The 18,663-nt window shown below is 37.7% G+C and overlaps 1 protein-coding gene across 1 annotated transcript; it reads right to left on the bottom strand.

Annotated features, from left to right (window-relative positions):
• Positions 1 to 12,202: 12,202 nt before the first annotated feature.
• Positions 12,203 to 12,715, bottom strand: LOC122197488 (secreted RxLR effector protein 161-like). The gene has a single exon (XM_042901654.1). It carries the CDS (start codon positions 12,713 to 12,715, stop codon positions 12,203 to 12,205), a length of 513 nt encoding a protein of 170 aa, XP_042757588.1.
• Positions 12,716 to 18,663: the final 5,948 nt, after the last annotated feature.

The following is an 18,663-nucleotide window of genomic DNA, read 5'->3' as shown; positions in this document are numbered from 1 at the left end:
TGAGCAAAACAACAATCCTATGGTGCACATGTTAACCCTAAAGCTTTGGATCTAGGGTTATCTAATTGTACATGCAATAATCATCCAAAGCTTGTAAACCCTAAATCTTGCCTACCAAAATCGAAATCAACATAAATAACAAGTAAGAATGTTAACTTTCAATTTGAAGCTTGAAGATCCTTGCCTTTAGAGCTTAGTATCACAAATGCAATACCTCTAATCGATCACAAAAACCACAAGCAATTGGAGAATGTTAGATAGAGAGGAGGACGAGGGATGATTTTTTCTCTAAGGATCCTTATAGGGTTTCTTGTTAACGAAATTAATATGCTAAGGGGGTCTTTATATAGGTGAGGGAATAGGGTTTCAGTCAAATACCTAATTTGGTTGCTTAATCCCTAAGCAGCCCATAGGAACCTTCCAGAACCCTGGCCTTGGACGAAATCCTTATGGGCTCCCATAAGATTTTGTCTACCTCTTATCCAAGAGGTCCTCAACCCATTATTGCAATTATCACATAATTACAATATCAGTCCCTTTAATTCAATTAAACTCTTTTGACCACAAAATTAATTCTAAACTAATTCTTGACCGATGTTAATTAAAAAATATGATTTCTCTTTTAATATATTATTCTCATAATATATTAATAAATCACATTTATCTTCTTTCTCCAAAATTCTTCCAGTCAAGTTGCTTTGGTGAAGGCAACCCAAAAGGACCATGCTACAATCGGGTCAAGTACATACCAAATATAGTTATGGGCTTAGACACCTAATCCAACAGACATATGGGTAATGGGTCATGTGTTAGTTTCTTATAGTCTCATGGTAATACTCATGGATGACATATGGGTCATGGGTCATGTGTTAGCTTCTTATAGTGTCATGGTAATACCAATGGATGACATATGGGTCATGGGTCATGTGTTAGTTGCATATAGTGTAATGGTAACACCCATGGATGACATATTAGTCATGGGTGTCATGCTAACACCCATGGATAACATATGGGTCATGGGTCATGTGTTATGGTAATACCCATATATGACGACATATGGGTCATGGGTCATGTGGTAGTGCTTATAGTGTCATGTTATTATCTATGGATGACATATGGATCATAGGTCATGTGATAGTTGCTTATATTTTCATGGTAACACCCATGGATGACATATTGGTCATGGGTGTCATGCTAACACCCATGGATGACATATGGGTCATGGGTCGCATGTTATGGCTATACCCATGTATGATGACATATGGTTCATGGGTCATGTGGTAGTTGCTTATAGGGTCATAGTAATACCCACATATGACATATAGGTGATGGGTCATGTGGTAGTTGCATATAGTGTCATGGTAACACCTATGGGATGCCATATATGTTATGGGTGTCATGCTAACACCCATGGATGACATATGGGTCATGAATCATGTGTTATGGTAATACCCATATATGACGACATATGGGCCATGGGTCATGTGGTAGTTGCTTATAGTGTCATGGTAACAACCATGGAGGAAATATGGGTCATGGGTCATATGGTAGTTGCTTATAGTGGCATGGTAACACCCATGGATTACATATGGGTAATGGGCCATGCGGTAGTTGCTTATAGTGTCATGGTAACACCCATGGATGACATATGGGTCATGGGTATCATGCTAACACCCATGGATGACATATCAGTAATACCCATGCATGTATGACGACATATGGGTCGTGCGTCATGTGGTAGTTACTTATAGTGTCATGGTAATACCCATGGATGATATATGGTTCATGGGTCATGTGGTAGTTGCTTATAATGTCATGGTAAAACCCATGGATGACATATGGGTCATGGTTGTCATGCTAACACCCATAGATGACATATAGTCATGGGTGTCATGCTAACACCCATGGATGACATATGGGTCATGGGTCATGTTTTTAAAACAAAAAAGTATTAAGGACTAAATGTGTACAAAATATTAAGGACTAAATATGTACAAAAATATTAAGTACTATATGTGTAAAAAATGAGAAATATATTACCCTATTAAGTCATTTTTCCCGGCTAATCGGGAGTAACCGGTCATAAGTACAGTTGGCAGTGAGAAATATATTACCCTACGGTGATCGCTTTCCATATGAGTTTCTACCCCGAGGGGTCAAAGGTCAGATTTGATTCATGTCCTTTGAAAAGGCAGAGCTCGAGATTGGTAGGAGGAGGTAGATTTCTCTTTGTGAGTCAAAGCAATTGAGACGATGACTTGGGATGATTTTGTTACTCAGTTTCGGGCGGAGTTTTCTCTAGCCATTGAGGTGAAGTAGTTGGCAAGGGAGTTTAAGAACCATCTCAAGATAACTAAGACTATGACAGAGATCACTGCCAAGTTTAGGGATATGGATCTTTTGGTTCCGTAGTATGCCACACACGAGGAAATGAAGAAGACAAGGTACTATGATATGCTGTGAGACGATATCCGGGAATTTGTTAGCTTTTCAGCTTTTCAGACTTTGGAGGACATGATAGCTAGAGCCCGAGAGTGGGAGATTGATATGGAGCACCTCAGTAAGAGGAAGTCAGAGCAGATTCAGATCGCAGTATGCCAGGTGAGGAGACCCAAGACTCAGCATTCGCGTGTGGGAGGCCATCAGGGTCGGCGCTGTTGTGCCAAGCGTGGGAGGAACCATGAGGGTGACTGTTAGGAGACAGGAAGAGGATGTTTTAGTTGTGGTCAGATGGTTCATTTCAATAGGGATTGCCCCTGTGGATCGGTTCCGATGTGTTTTCATTGTAGCCAGGTGGGCCACACGAAGGCCGACGGTCTGATGTTGTGGGGTGGAGCAGTATGTGCACCTGCTCCAGTTACTTTGAGGATCACTAATGGTCGCAAGGGCAGAGTGGATGTTCCCATGGTGGGTAACGGCATTACAGTTACAGGCTGAGGAGATCCAAGTTTCACCGGTTGACGTCGAATGTGTTGTTTTTCTTCCTACATGTTATTGATGTTTGCGTTTGTGATGGTATGTTTTGTGTGAGACGCTATGTGTGGTTTATCTAAGTTTCTACCTAGAAATTAAAATTTTCCTCATGATGGTATAGACATTTTATTTTGAGAATCTTCATATGCCATTTTGCATACCAAGATCCGTGCTTAGAGGATATTCGGGTGAGCCGGTTTTTGATTTTGATATGGGAGGCATTGACCACCGTCAAAGCAAGATTTAAGTAAGAGAAGACCAGTAGCTGGTTCAACAAGCTCAAATAACGAGTCATCTGAGCCTGATCAGAAGCAAACTCCGTGAAAAACATCTCCCGCTCAGTGAACAATCGAGAAATCTCTGTCTCCGTCTCCGTATCTTGTCGCAGATCCAAGAACTCCTGGGGCAGTCTCTCCTGCTCAACCTGCGGGACGTAACAGGTACTGAACATGTCTCTGAACCGATCCCAAGTAACCACAACCCGCTGTTCATCAGAATATGATCTAGTAACCAACCTCCACTAATCCTTCACTTTGGACCTCAGCAGGTTCAGAGTGCACCTCACCCTCTTATCAACAGGGCATGAATATGTGAAGAAACATCCCTTCATATCAGACATTCCATATATTAATTTGGGAACCAACTCCCAACAAAGCACTAGGAGTTGTGACTTCCTTGTTACTCGTATGTGTCCTGTGCTTTCAGTAGTACGAGCCCATACTACCTTCCACACCTACCCATATTTGTCTCAAGTATCATCACAACGACCTATCAATATATGTAAGCATGGCGTACGCTCAATCCTCACTACGAGAGGAAGGCTAAATATCTTATAACTGGTTGACTAACCCTGCACACCTCACCAATGAAACTTGCACCAACCCTACAACACTCGTGTATGTTAGTCATACATAACAATGGACCCTATAGACATTCAAATATCTGATCCTACCCTAAACCCTTTATCAAACCAGATCAGGAAATAAGGCCAAACCAAACATTCTCAGGCTATAAGATCTTAATTATGTACAACCATGATGGATACATTAAGCAACCGTAGTAATTATGCCAATTTCATATAAGGAAGACCGTAGTCTATCAGGCATCATATAATCAGACAATTCTATCATGCAATTCCTAAAGATCCCTAGCCTAGAACTATCATGTGGTTCTAACATATCATACTATCAAATATTTGTATGGTATTTTGGGGTCTACTTACTGGCTCCGGCTGATCGTACACTCTGCATCCTCCTTTAGTGTTTTGAAAACCATTTGAAAATCGTTTCCCTTAGTTTGAGACAGGATTCACACGAGTGTTCCTCTAATTCACTTAAACTAAGGCTCTGATACCAACTTGTAACATCCAAAAAATTCAAGCAAATTCAAAACTTTTTTAAACATTCAAAAACCATCATTATTACAAAACATTTTCAAAATAGTTTCATATCAGAGTATCCCAGAAATCAAATCATAAAAATGCGAGGAGGTGCGCGATCATGCCTTCGCCTTCTCGCGATCATCCTAAGTACCTGAAACAAAATCCAAAATTGTAAGCCTGAAGCTTAGTGAGTTCTCCCAAAATACCAACGTCATACAAATCATAACCATAACATAGCAAACAACATGCATATAGAGTCTACAGTATGACTAGACTGCCCTCACCGGGCCTTCAGTCTGTCTGGCCCACTCACAGAACCATCAACATGTCTGGTCTGCCCTATCGGGCCTACAGCATGTCTGGACCATTCTCTGGGCCTTCGTCTTGACTGGACCGCCTGCATCGGGCCTTCAGCCTATTCGGGCTGCCCTGGGTCTGTTAGCCTTCAGCACACAGCAAGACCGCCTCAACCCAACCGCAATCTCACAACCAATCACATAAATATCAAAAGCTAACTATCATGCGCAAATAGTCAAACAAATCTAACATATCACTAATCATGACACCTTCCTTGCTAGCATGATACAAATCTAACCGATTAATAAGCATAACACCATCCTATCAACCAGGCTGCAGATCAATAAGCATATCATGCAATAAACCCGGATACAAATCCAAAAAGGATCGGCCTTGGTGCCTTAGAGCCTGTTGATATAGTGAGAAGAACTCACCTCACAAAGTTGATCGGAACTCAAATATCAAACTCTCGAAATGCGGCTCCAAACACTAACACCTACAACCACCATTGATCTCATTTCATAAATTCCCAGATTACCAAAATACCCTCATAATCAACTAGTCAACCCTTGGTCAAAGTCAAGGTCAATGGTCAAGGTCAACAATCCATGTTGACCCGCAGCGTCAAGTGCATTCTGTAGACTCGTCGAGCTCCTTCAAAACTCATAAAGTCGCGAAATCCCCCATTAACTCGCCGAGTTACCAAGTAACTCGGCGAGTTCATGCAACATCCAGTGACTAACTTGTCGAGTCACCACACTGACTCGCCGAGTTCATGCAGAAACCAAAAATAGGAAATCTTCGTCCGACTCGTTGAGTTGACCATGCAACTCGTCGAGTCCCTTCAGTCCTTTTCTCATCCAGACGTTTTTATGCAAAACTAAGGCTCCAAATTGTAGATCTAGCTTCATTGGGAATAGTTACCATGTAAAGTTGCAACCTTTACTTGAATGCAAGGCCTTAAATGCCAAAACCTAACTAAGGAAGAGTTTTAAGTCAAAGAGAATGGCCAAGCTTGATAAATTCAATAACTTTATGACCATGAGGCCTTAGAGGAGTCCAGATGTGAAGTTACAACTTCAGATCATGCTCAATACTAGAAATGACCCATAAATATGCTAAAAATGGCCTTAAACCCTTGAATAAGGAGATCTAACACTAGAATGATCAAGGTAACAACTTGTTACCTTCAAATGGAAGCCAAGACAGAGTAGGTACTGGATCTATAAGCTTCTCCTTGATCCAAGCTCTTGAGTCTTCAAGTCTCCTTAACTAAAACCACCTTCCAAGCTTTCACACACACAAAATGAGGAGTAATACATTATTAGGGTTTTCTGAGGTCAATAGGGGTGGTAAGAGAGACAGAGGGTGGCTAATGAGCCTTTAAATAGGGTGAAAAACCCTTGAAATTAGGGTTTCATATTCCAGCACCAAGTCGTCGAGTAGGTCCCAAAGTTTTAGCGGCTTTAACCTTCTCTACACGACGACTTGGGGTATCCAACTCGTCGAGTAGGTCTAAAAACATAAACATAAAACTTTAAAATTTATACATTGGATTCGGGGTGTTACAGTTAGTTATCAGGTATCTAGAAGATATGGTCAGATCGTCTGATTACCTGGAAAGTAGCATGGAGTGATTTCTAGGACGAAATCTAATTTAAGTGGGGGAGAGTTGCAACACCTTGTTTCGAGTCGTTTCATAATCGGGGCCATGACCAAAAGATCAAGTATCATAAGGCTTCGCCCTTTGGGGAAAGAGACGTTTAGATCCACTTGGATGTGGGTCATGTTGTAACATCAGTAAAATTTCATAAAATTTGAACTTTTCAATGCAACCATTTTTCTATGGAAGTATTTTAAAAACTCATAGTTTCCAAAACATTATTTCAAATTAGAATCGTCCTCAACATTGTTTTCAAAAATTTGTCATTATCTGAGTATCCCAGAAATCATAAGTCCAAAAACACGAGTATCCCAAAAACATTAGTTCAAACTGGGTCTGTTAGCCTTCAGCAAAAAGCAGGACCGCCTCAACCCAACCACACACACACACACACACAAATCATGTCGGCATATACATATCAAATAATCATACATATCATATATTGATATAAACATTACCGGGTTTGTTCACAGGCAGCACAAAGCAGTACTGTCTCAACCTAACCACACTACCTCAAAACATGTGACCGGTAACATATATCCAGAACTTATAATAGGAAGATCTAACAGATCACTAAGCGTAGCATCATCATGTCTACCGGCATACAGATCTAATAGATCACTAAAGCACACCATCATACGATAAACTAGGATGACAATCCAAAGGGTCGGCCTTGGTGCCTTCAACCCACTAGTATAGTGAGGAAAACTCACCTCGAATACTGAAGTTTGCTGCAAGAATCCTTAGTTGTTGCCCCGACGACACCACCGATCTATCAGATCAAAATAACACACAATTAGCAATTGGGTTTCATTCTAAGGCCCACCATCCACACTTGGGGCGAAATTACCATTTTACCCCTGACCCAACATGAACCAAAACTGAGGCCCAATTCCATTAACCTAAAGTTCCGAAACCAAAAGATCCACAAAAGCCCACTAGTCGCCCAATTTTCCAAATTGAGCCCAACCACATACGAGTCTTCTCTAAAGCCCATAATTTCCTTTATTATAATTCAGGTTACCTTAAGTACCCCCCTTAGCACAACTTGGTCAAATACATAAGTCAAAAAGTTAAGGTCAACGGTCCGAGTGGACCCAACTCGCCGAATTGTTCCTTCAACTCGCTGTGCTTTTCCATTTAACTGCAGAGTTGGAAAAACCAATCCAACTCGCCGAGTTAATCAATAAACTCGTCGAGTTTGCTCAAAACTCAACAGCTTAGTACAATAAGCACTTAATCCATAAGGACATGACTCCAAAACCTAGATCTGACTTCCTTGAGCTGGAAAAGCACGTGAAGTTGCCAAATTTACGTTCATGCATGTGTTAATGAAGCTCTTAAGCTTAAAATGGTCTTGAGAATTGACTTACTACATGCATGACACCAAAATCCTCATAATGCTTGCAACTTTTAGCCAAATGAGGCCACAAATTGGCCAGATATAAAATGACAACCCATGAAACACTCAAATCCTTGGACAATCCATCAAAGAATCCAATAATCAAGATAAAACCGCAAAAGAAGGGATCTAATCAATGAAGAAGAAAGGTAAAAACTTCATACCCCAATGAGACTGCAATAAGTGGGGAAGTTCTGCATATAATGCCTTTCCACCAAGCTAGACAACTTCACTTCAAGGCTCCTCCAAAAGAGTACCAAAAATCAACACTCAAAGCTCTCCACAAGCTCACACACTCAACTATGGAAGATGATACTCAAATTTAGGGTTTATGGACAGAGGAGGCGGGTAAGGAGGCTAGCCAAGGGACTTAATGCCTTTAAATAGGGTGCAACACCCTTAAAATTGGGGTTTCCTTCCCAGCTGTCAACTCGCTGAGTTGCTTCATTAAATCCCACGGCCAAAATATTCTTCAACACACCGTGTTGATGCTACCTAAATCGTCGAGTTTGACAGGAAAAATCATACAAAAGATAACTCCTATGCCTTGAAGTCGGGATGTTACAACTCTCCCCAACTTAAATTAGATTTCATCCTCGAAATCATTCCTTTCTAACACTTAGATCATATCAACATCCTGATGAACGCAACCATAAATTCTACACATAAAATGACCTTCCCAAAACAATCAAACCCAAACAGAAACTGCCAACCTGAATAACAAGACCCATAATCTGATGCCAAGATCCAACCTTATATATCTGAACTTGGGTATCGAATTGGTATGACTCCCTGACATACCATCCAAACCGAACCAATTGCTAAAACCATGACACTTATCCATCGAACAATCTATTCAACCTTTGATGATAACAATTCCATAAACACAATGATATACAAAACATGGATTTCCTTAACTGTTGGAACGATATGCGGCTGCTATAATTTTGAAAACACCACGACTTGCCCGACCTTCATACCGATAGAACCATCCCAGGGGACAAACACACAAACTATGTCCGGACCCTCCACCTGATGCCTTTGACATACCGATTCCTTAACCCCCTCCTTTCGGGGTACGAAATTTTCACGGACCCTCTCGTGATTCCCAACATGAGTTTCCACCAAACGCTTGCTCAAAAATGGCTACTCATGATACCTCCTCATGGAACCTTCCCTAAAACTAATGAATATCCAATTGAATCTACCCCCAGTCCTTGACTAGGGCACTACCAGAACCATGCATAACGATCCTCAAAACATACTGACCGCGAACTTAAACCAAAACCAAACCATATGATGAACCAAAATCTTAACAACCCTTTACTCGTTTCTATGCCATTACCAACCACTACTTTACCAAGCGAAGATGATTAAACCAAGAATTTACGCGCTACTTCCAACCACTTATCGGCTCAGGTGCACCCCCACCTTGACCACCACTCAGATAAGTCAGAAAAACTTTATGACCTGAGACCTTATAAGAAATTTCCAGCTAGAAAATCAAAACCTTAACAGCAGTTTGTAAACAACTAGAAATATAATGCGTACATCCCGCATAGACTTTTTGATACCTGACTGATACTCTACACAACCCTTACAGCTCCCTTTATCTAACCAACAGAATTACAACTCGCCTGACTCCCATCAGTGTGTCATCACTGAAAGCACTACAAGCATAAGAAATGAACTAGCATGATCACCAGGCCCATAACTGGAAAGCCCTTGATAACACACCAACCTTCTTAGAACTCTTACTGCGCTCACTAAGCATAAAAATATTGTAACCCTACCACGTACAACTCTCTTTATAGAATAAGCTGCTACCCAAGCAAAACTTTACGAAACCATGGTCGCACAAGACCCGAAGATAGGATAATGGTTGAAATCTTGATCCAATTCGTAGACTATAACCCAACCGAACCATGCACATAAGTCGAACCAAAACCCAATGCTACCTTTTACATCACATAGATACACACAAGGAATTATTGCTATGCACATTCGTAGGGAACCCCTAACCTTATGATTGATCGCAAAAAGATCCCATACTTTATTGAGGATGAACATATTCTACTAACACGAAACTAGCTCGAGAAGACTTCCAAGGTGATCTCGAAGGTTGCCAAAACCTGATTCTGCTACAAATAAGAATTCCACTCCACCATTGAGGGTAAACATACCTAAGGACCAAGGGAACATTAACACACTGCACAAGAGGGTAGGTGACACATTCCTTGCTCTTAAACTGTCACCACTTGAATCCTTCGGACAAGTCCCATTGAAAGACAATCCACGACCAATTGTATAGGACACCTTGACACCTAACCCAAAGAAAAACAAGCCCACCTGCAGCTGAACATATCCTCTTCTAGAAAGGGTTCACCGATCAACATCTGCCCAACAAATCTGAAAGCAGCAATCCGAACAACGAACAGACAAAACCCTCAATGAATGGCGCTCAACCTAAGAATCCCAGTTCTCCCGCACTTAGAACTCGAACCACCACCCACTGGTGGTGAAACCAGAACATAACCAAACCGACCCAACCATGTACAACCATACTTGACCATGGAATGAATAACATATGCATAATAGTGTTGGATTTTATTTAAAACTTAGTTTCAAAAACTATAAATAATGGCAACTGAAAGTCTTGAGTGTAATAAATAACATAGAAATTTTATCACCCACAAAGGATCATCTTGCAAGTAAAAGAAAGATTTGAAACATAACCATAGAATCAAGAAGTGGTAACAACCTTTGAAGCACTTTGAGTCCTCTAAGGGAGGCTTGGAAGTTGATGGAGTGAGGATGAACCCTTGAGACACCAACAATGTTCCAACTTGAGGTAATGCTAGTTACAACTCTTAAGCTTTAAGTCAAAACAAGATTATGACTTAAAGAGAGAATGAAAGCAACAAGAAATCTTCAAAGTGTAAGACTTCAGATAGAATATGGAGAGGGGAGTGAGGCTCTCGGCCTTTTGCTTGTTTTTGGTGCAAGAAGCAGATTTCAAGAGTGCAATCTTTATATAGCCATGAAGTGAAGTCAATACCCACTAGATCTTAAACCTTTTTGCAAGCATGTCTCTATTTCATGAGTGTGTTTCTTCTAGCTTGTATTCTTTTCAATAAACAAATACAAAATGCCATACCCTTCACTAGTCTAGATTAGTTTTGGCTATGCCTTTAAAAAGAAAACAAAATGTCAAATTTTTATAAACTCCAAGTTTATAAAATATAAACTTTGTCTTTAGGTAAAATACAAAAGACTCAACTAGCCTAAAATGTTGTACATGACTTATTAATTCATAGATTTTGAAATAATGTGTTACTTGTATTGTAAAATAATTATTTCCTTGAAATAAATATTTTCCCAATTTATTATAGGATTTTGTGAATATTTATTAAAATCAATTTCAAATAAATAATCATTTGTGTCAAGTTGTTGTTAGTGTGATCCTTAGGATCATATGTTATTTAGCAATATCATTTTAATAAGACTGAGCATACTAGATCTTTCAATCTCCCACTTACGCAAGACTCGTATCAATTTGATATGGACAGTGGTGAAGATCTAGCAACATTTCACTGCCCCCAACAACATATGACATAGTGCCATTCCATCAACGCCCAATTCCCCTGAAGCCCCAAGGCTACAATTGGTGAGTAAGGTAAGTTTATCAGTTATCCCTTTGTTACAGACATCATGTTGAACATGAGATATTGATCGCATTCAATCTCATATAAGTGTTCAACTTTACATCAGGCCTTAGATGTTAAACTCTCAATGAATAAGAGGAACAAATCCCATCTTGAGTACTTATGCCTCTTGCATGGTTTACATCACGCATGATAATATCTTTTATAACTGCCTAATAAAAGAACAACTTTTGACTATATCAAAGCATAACGTTCCCCACACTCAAGTACCATATATGTATCTTAGGTGTTAAGCATATACATATATTACCTTTTATCAAGTATCATTCATGACAGCGATCCATGAAGTGATCTTGAACGGGTCACTCCAATAATAACTAGCTATGGAGTTTTAGAGTGAATAACTTTACTCAAAGATTAAACATGTTAATAAAGAACACAACAGGTATTTAATGAAAAGATCATATACTATATATATATATATATATATATATATATATATATATATATATATATCATAGTCATTACAACAGATGATGTTACATATTGTTCCAATATTCAATACTAATACATAGATCAAATCCAATCACTAGAATAGCAGAGTCCTATTCCTCGGGCGTGTCCTTCAAGATTTGCTTGAGGAAGAGGCTTCGTGAAAGGGTCCGCCAAATTTTGATCAGTGTGAACTTTACAAATACTAATTTCACCTTCTTCATCTTTATACCAGATGAAGTTGAATATGCAGCTAATATGCCTGGTCTTCTTCTGTGCTTGGGGTTCTTTTGCCAAACCAATAGCACCCTCATTGTCATAGAAAACCTCTAGTCCTGAATGGTAGGGACTACCCCTAGATCCCCAATGAATTTCTTCATCCAAGCAGCCTCTTGTACAGCTTTAGAAGCAGCAATGTATTCCGACTCTGTAGTGGATTGTGCAACAACACTTTGCTTGGAGCTTTCCCAAGAAACCGCATCCCCATTGATAATGAGCACATATCCAGATTGTGACATGCAATCATCTCGATCAGTTGTGAAGGAAGCATCAGTGTAGCACTTTACACTTAAGCGGTCTTCCACGCCTCCATAGACGAGGAACAAATCCTTAGTTCTTCGTAAGTACATTAGAAAGTTCTTCACAACTCTCCAATGATTCTCCCATGGATTTTGTTGGAACTTGCTTACCATGCTCATAGCATAAGCAAGATCAGGTCTTGTATAATTCATGGCATACATGATGGATCCAGTTGTAGAAGCATATGGAATATCTTTCATCTTGTCCAGCTCAGCCTTTGTGCTAGGACATTGAGATGAACTTAGTAGAGTTCCATGTGCCATGGTTACAAATCATCTCTTATAGTTTTCCATATTGAAACGTTTTAATACTTTCTCAATATATTTACTGTTGCTTAGACTTATCAATCGTTTTGATCTATCTCTATAGATTTTGATTCCAAGAATGTATTGTGCCTCACCTAGGCCCTTCATCGAGAAACACTTTCCAAGCCAAGTCCTTACACCTTGTAAAGTTGGAATGTGATTTCCCATGATTAATATGTCATCCACATATACGACCAAGAATGTCACCGAGCTCCCACTAGTTTTCATGTAAACACAAGATTCATCTTCATTTATTATAAAACCATACTTTGTAATTTCATCATCGAAACGATGATTCCAGTTACGAGATGCTTGCTTTAACTCATAAATGCATATCTTGAGCTTACATACTTTATTAGGATGTTTTTGGTCAACAAAACCTTTGGGCTAATCCATGTAGACATCTTCTTCCAAGTGTCTATTTAGAAAAGTGGTTTTGACATCCATTTGCCATATCTCATAGTCATAACGTGCAGCTATGGCAAGTAGTATCCTAATTGATTTAATCATAGTGACCAGTGAAAACGTTTCATCATAATCAACCCCATGAGTTTGAGTGAATCCTTTAGCAACCAATGTTGTTTTGAATGTGCGTAAGTTTCCATTCATTTCACTCTTCTTCTTGAAGACCCACTTACTTCCAACAGTCTTGCTATTGGGAGGAAGATCAACCAAGTCCTAGACTTGATTTTCTCTCATGGATTGCATCTCAGCATTCATGGCTTTAAGCCATTTGGTAGATTCGGGATTCGTCATTGCATACTGGTAGCTGACCGGCTCATCAGCATTCGTCATTATGAAGCACTCTTCAATGAGAAATCCATATCTCTCAGGTTCACGACGAGTTCTACCGGATCTGCAAACATCTTGTGTTTTAGTAGGTTGAAGGACAATGATCTCTTCATCTTCTATAACCTCTTGTTCAGTACTAGTGCCAACTAAAGATGCATCGGGTTGAGGTTTTGGATCTTCTTCAAGTTCTACATGCCTCCCACTAGCCTCAACCATTAGAAAATTGCTTTCTAAGAATTCATCTTTTCGTGAAATAAAAATCTTATTCTCACTAGCGATGTAGAAGTAATATGCTAAACAATCTTTAGGATATCCTACAGATATGCATTTGCTAGATCTAGGCTCAATTTTTTCGGAAGTCTCTTGTCTAACATAAGCTTCAAATCCCCAAACTTTCATAGAAGATAAGGATGGAGGTTTTCCATATTCAAGATACGGGTTGAGTAAATCATAACTCCAAAATGATAAAGGAAGTGTACTTCGACTCATCATAGATTGAACCATATCAAGTAAGGTCCAATTTCTCATCTCAGAAACACCATTAAGCTATGGTGTTCTAGCTGGAATGAGTTGTGAGATAATCCCACGAATCCTAAGATGGTCTTGGAACTCTTGGCTCAAGTACTCGCCTCCTCTATCCGAACAAAGGATTTTGATTGTTTTTTCGAGTTGATTTTCAACTTCACTCTTAAACAATTTAAACTTTTCAAATGCTTCGTGTTTTTATTTCATCAAATACACATAATCCAAACGACTGAAGTCTTCAGTGAAGGTGATATATATATATATATATATATATATATATATATATATATATATATATATATATATATATATATATATATATATATATATATATATATATATAGACATTGTTTTGAAACGTCCACATACATCGGTGTGTATGATGCCTAATAAAACACTTGCCCTTTCACTTGTCCCAAAGAAAGGGGATTTTTGTCATCTTGCCACATAAACAAGATTCACATATGTCAAATGACTCTGTGTCATTTCCCCCCAAAAGTCCACTCTTTTGGAGTTGAGATATGCGTTTCTTGTTAATATGTCCTAGGCGACAATGCCATAGATATGTTTGGTTCAAATCTGGTTTGAGCCTTTTGGTGTTAACATGATAAAGGGAATTATTGTTTGAGGTGTCATCCAAGTTTAATTCATAAATTCCATTTATTGGTCTAGCCTCAAAATAGAAGATTCCTTTGAAGAAGGATTGAATCTTATCATCAACAAATTTGAAATCATAACCATATTTTCTCAAATGGGAAACTAAAATGATATTTCTAGTAATAGAAGTAATTAAACACACATTGTCTAATGTCATGTACAGACTAGATGGTAAACATAAATCAAAATGTCCTAAAGCTTGGACCGCAACACGTGCTCCATTGCCGGCATGCAATACCATCTCGACTGCTTTCAGTTCCTTACTCTTTCTAAACCCCTACAACGAATTACAATTATGAGTTCCACAACCAGTATCAAATACCCAAGTGTTATATGAAAAGGTTAATAATCCCATTCCAATCATGAAAATGGATATACCTGAAGGGCCTTCCCCAACCTTCTTGTTCTTCAACTCAGCAAGGTACTTGGGACAATTCCTTTTCCAATGCCCGACAACTCCACACTCAAAGCATGTGTCATATTTGGCAACCTTTTCCTTCTTCTTTGGTGGTGGGTTTTGGGGAGCTTGCTTCCCTTTGCCCTTGCCAGCTTGGGACTTTCCCTTGAAGTTCTTGCCATTGTTCTTCTTGACTTTTCTTTCCTTAATCATGAGCACTTGAGGAGTTTTCCTTGGGATATTTTTCTCTGTAGTTTTTAGCATCACGTACAACTCAGAGACAGTTTTCTCCCACCCATTCATGTTGTAGTTCATGATGAAGGTGACATATGACTCTGGAAATGAGTTCAGAATTAAGTTTGTGGCCAAGTCTTGTGGATATGGAGAGACCAATCTCTCCAATTGATCCAGATAGCTTTTCATATTGAGAACATGTGTGCTCACATTTCCACTCTCCTCCATTTTTATTCCATGGAGTGCCCTCGCAGTTTCGAACCTTTCGGTTCTATCCTACTTACCAAACATCTCCTTGAGATGTTTAATCATGTAAAAGGCAGTAAAGAGTTCCAAATCCCGCTGAATATCGAGAACCATAAAGTTAAGAATAAGACATGAAATATCAAGTGAATCATCTATATGCTTTAGCCATGCATCATGTGCAGCCTTTGGGAGAGCAGGTGGTTCATTAGGGGTTTGGTTTTCAAGGACATAGTCTTTCTTTTCTTGTTTCAAAACGATTCTTATATTTCTGTGCCAATCCTAAAAGTTGGAGTGGTTGATTTTTTCTTTGTCAAGAATTGATCGAATGCTCATTGGGTGGTGGTGGGTTACAGTAGTTGGTAGAGCCATCTACAAAAGTATAAAAAAGTTTTCATTTAGTATTTAATTCTTAAAAAAATAATACCCTTTTTGTTTCCAAAACATTATTTATTTAAAGTCTAGAATCCAAGTTACAAATCAAACAAATGGTTAGGTATCATTTATTACATTTACTCAATTTTAACAAGGTAAATAACTTGTATTAATTACACCATTTTTAACTCCTAGATGTATGATACCCTTAACAATCTATTTGTTAATTTGTCATGTTTGGTCTCATCTATGCCTTGGCGCACTCTTGCTTAGGTGACCTTTATCACAAGAGGTTTCCAATCAAGTCATCCAATTAGAGAAACGTGTATAATTGACCTCTAATTTGGTTATAGAAATCACAAAAATACTTTGGCCACCAAAAGATGATATTAATAGTTTGATATCCTTTATCCCACTAGTATCATACAAGTGATGTGTAAATTGTTTCTAAAGTTGGATCGTATAGACTTGCATTTTGAAAAAAAATGATTTGAATGTTTTATTATTATATTTAAAACACGTTATATCATGACAATTGCATTAATCCGATATGTCATGGTATCAATTTTTCTAAAAAAAATCACTTTTAAGGTTCCTATAAAAACCCAATTTTTTATATTTCGGCTTGGTTCAGTTTTAAAATTAATACCTAGTATTAAGTTTGTGTTTGAGCCATGTATAACCTTTTAATATTGTTTAATAAAATTTCATTTTATTAAATAATACTTTGGAGTTTGAATAAGTTATAAAAACATGATTTTTACACTTATAATTCAATATTTCAAAAGTTGCCATAATTAACAATTTTATAAAACCGGATTTTATTTTATGGCTAAAATATGTTTCATCCAATGTCCATATTTTATATTTTGAAATCCAAACTTCATGTGACGGTTATTTTGTCCAAAAAATAGTTTGAGTTTATGAAAAACTAAATTATCAACCACACAAATATTTACTTGAAAAATAGACAACACAAGCATGCATTTGACATAAACAAGCCTTAAACTATATAACACTTTTGTGAGCCAACACAAAAGTGTGAAGTCCTTCCTAAGGGACAAAGGGACCAAATATTACAACTTGTTCTTCATGTGATCTTCAAGATCCCACTTGCAATGACAACCAACTTTGTTGCAATTTTATAAAAACTTTATAAAAGTTATGAACCTTTATAAAAACTTTATAAAACTGTGGGTCTCCATGGTTCTTCAAGAAATGGCCTCCATCTTCATCTTGTTACATTTTTCATAAAATAATTATAATCCAAAACTAATATATTACATATAAATAACAAGAATAAAAAATAGCTACTTTTACTACATACTTTATGAATAAAAGAATATTACAAACCATTTTCAACCAAATCACACAAACAACAACACAAAATAGTCCAAGGCTTGTTTATGCACTCTAAAAAACATATAAACTTAATACCACCTATGTTTTTCTAAGACAACTTTAAGTGATCAAAATGCACATAAGTTTTTGTCACATAAAATAACAATTATAAAGTTGTCAAAGAAAATATGTATGAACTTGTTTTTATACAAAAACTAGTTATCCATATTCTCCAAAAACTAAGATTTCCATAGATAAAAAATCTAACCAAAGTTGCAAGGTGACTCTGGTACCAATTATTGGGTTTATTTAAAACTTAGTTTCAAAAACTACAAATAATGCCAAATGAAAGTCTTGAGTTTAATAAATAACATAGAAATTTTCTCACCCACCAAGGATCATCTTGCAAGTAAAAGAAAGATTTAAAACATAACCATAGAAGGAAAAAATTATAACAACCTTTGAAGCACTTTAAGTCCTCTAGGGGAGGCTTGGAAGTTGATGGAGTGAGGATGAACCCTTGAGACACCAACAATTTTCCAACTTGATGTAATGCTAGTTACAACTCTTAAGCTTTAGGTCAAAAAAAGATTATGACTTAAAGAGAGAATGAAAGCAACAAGAAATCTTCAAAGTCCAATACTTTAGAGAGAATATGGAGAGGGGAGGGAGGCTCTCGGCCTTTTTCTTGTTTTTGGTGCAAGAAGAAGATTGCAAGAGTGCAATCTTTATATAGCCATGAAGTGAAGTCAATACCCATTAGATCTTAAACCTTTTTGCAAGCATGTCCCTATGTCATGAGTGTGTTTCTTCTAGCTTCTATTATTTTCAATAAACAAATACAAAAGGCCATACCCTTCACTAGTCTAGACTAGTTTTGGCCATGCCTTTAAAAAGAAGACAAAATGTTTAAATTTTATAAACTCCAAGTTTATAAAATATAAAGTTTGTCTTTAGGTAAAAGACAAAAGATTCAACTAGTCCAAAATGTTGTACATGACTTATTCATTCATGCATTATGAAATAATGTGTGACTTGTATCGTAAAATAATTATTTCCTTCAAATAAATATTTTTCCAATTTATTATAAGAGTTTATGAATATTTATTAAAATCAATTTGTAATAAATAATCATTTGTATCAAGTTGTTGTTAGTGTGACCCTTAGGATCATATGTTATTTAGAAATATCATTTAAATATGACTCTTGAGCATACTAGATCTTTCATACAGTCCTCCAAATACGGGCCGAACAAACCCCAAGAGAAACCTGAATTCCAGCTAAAAACATCTAAATTTCCAATAATAACCACTTACAGAGCATAGGCAACTACCGATTTACA

This window comes from Lactuca sativa, chromosome 4 (genome assembly GCF_002870075.4).
Source record: "Lactuca sativa cultivar Salinas chromosome 4, Lsat_Salinas_v11, whole genome shotgun sequence".
Lineage (NCBI taxonomy): Eukaryota > Viridiplantae > Streptophyta > Magnoliopsida > Asterales > Asteraceae > Lactuca > Lactuca sativa.
This window is presented reverse-complemented; position numbering and strand designations above follow the sequence as displayed.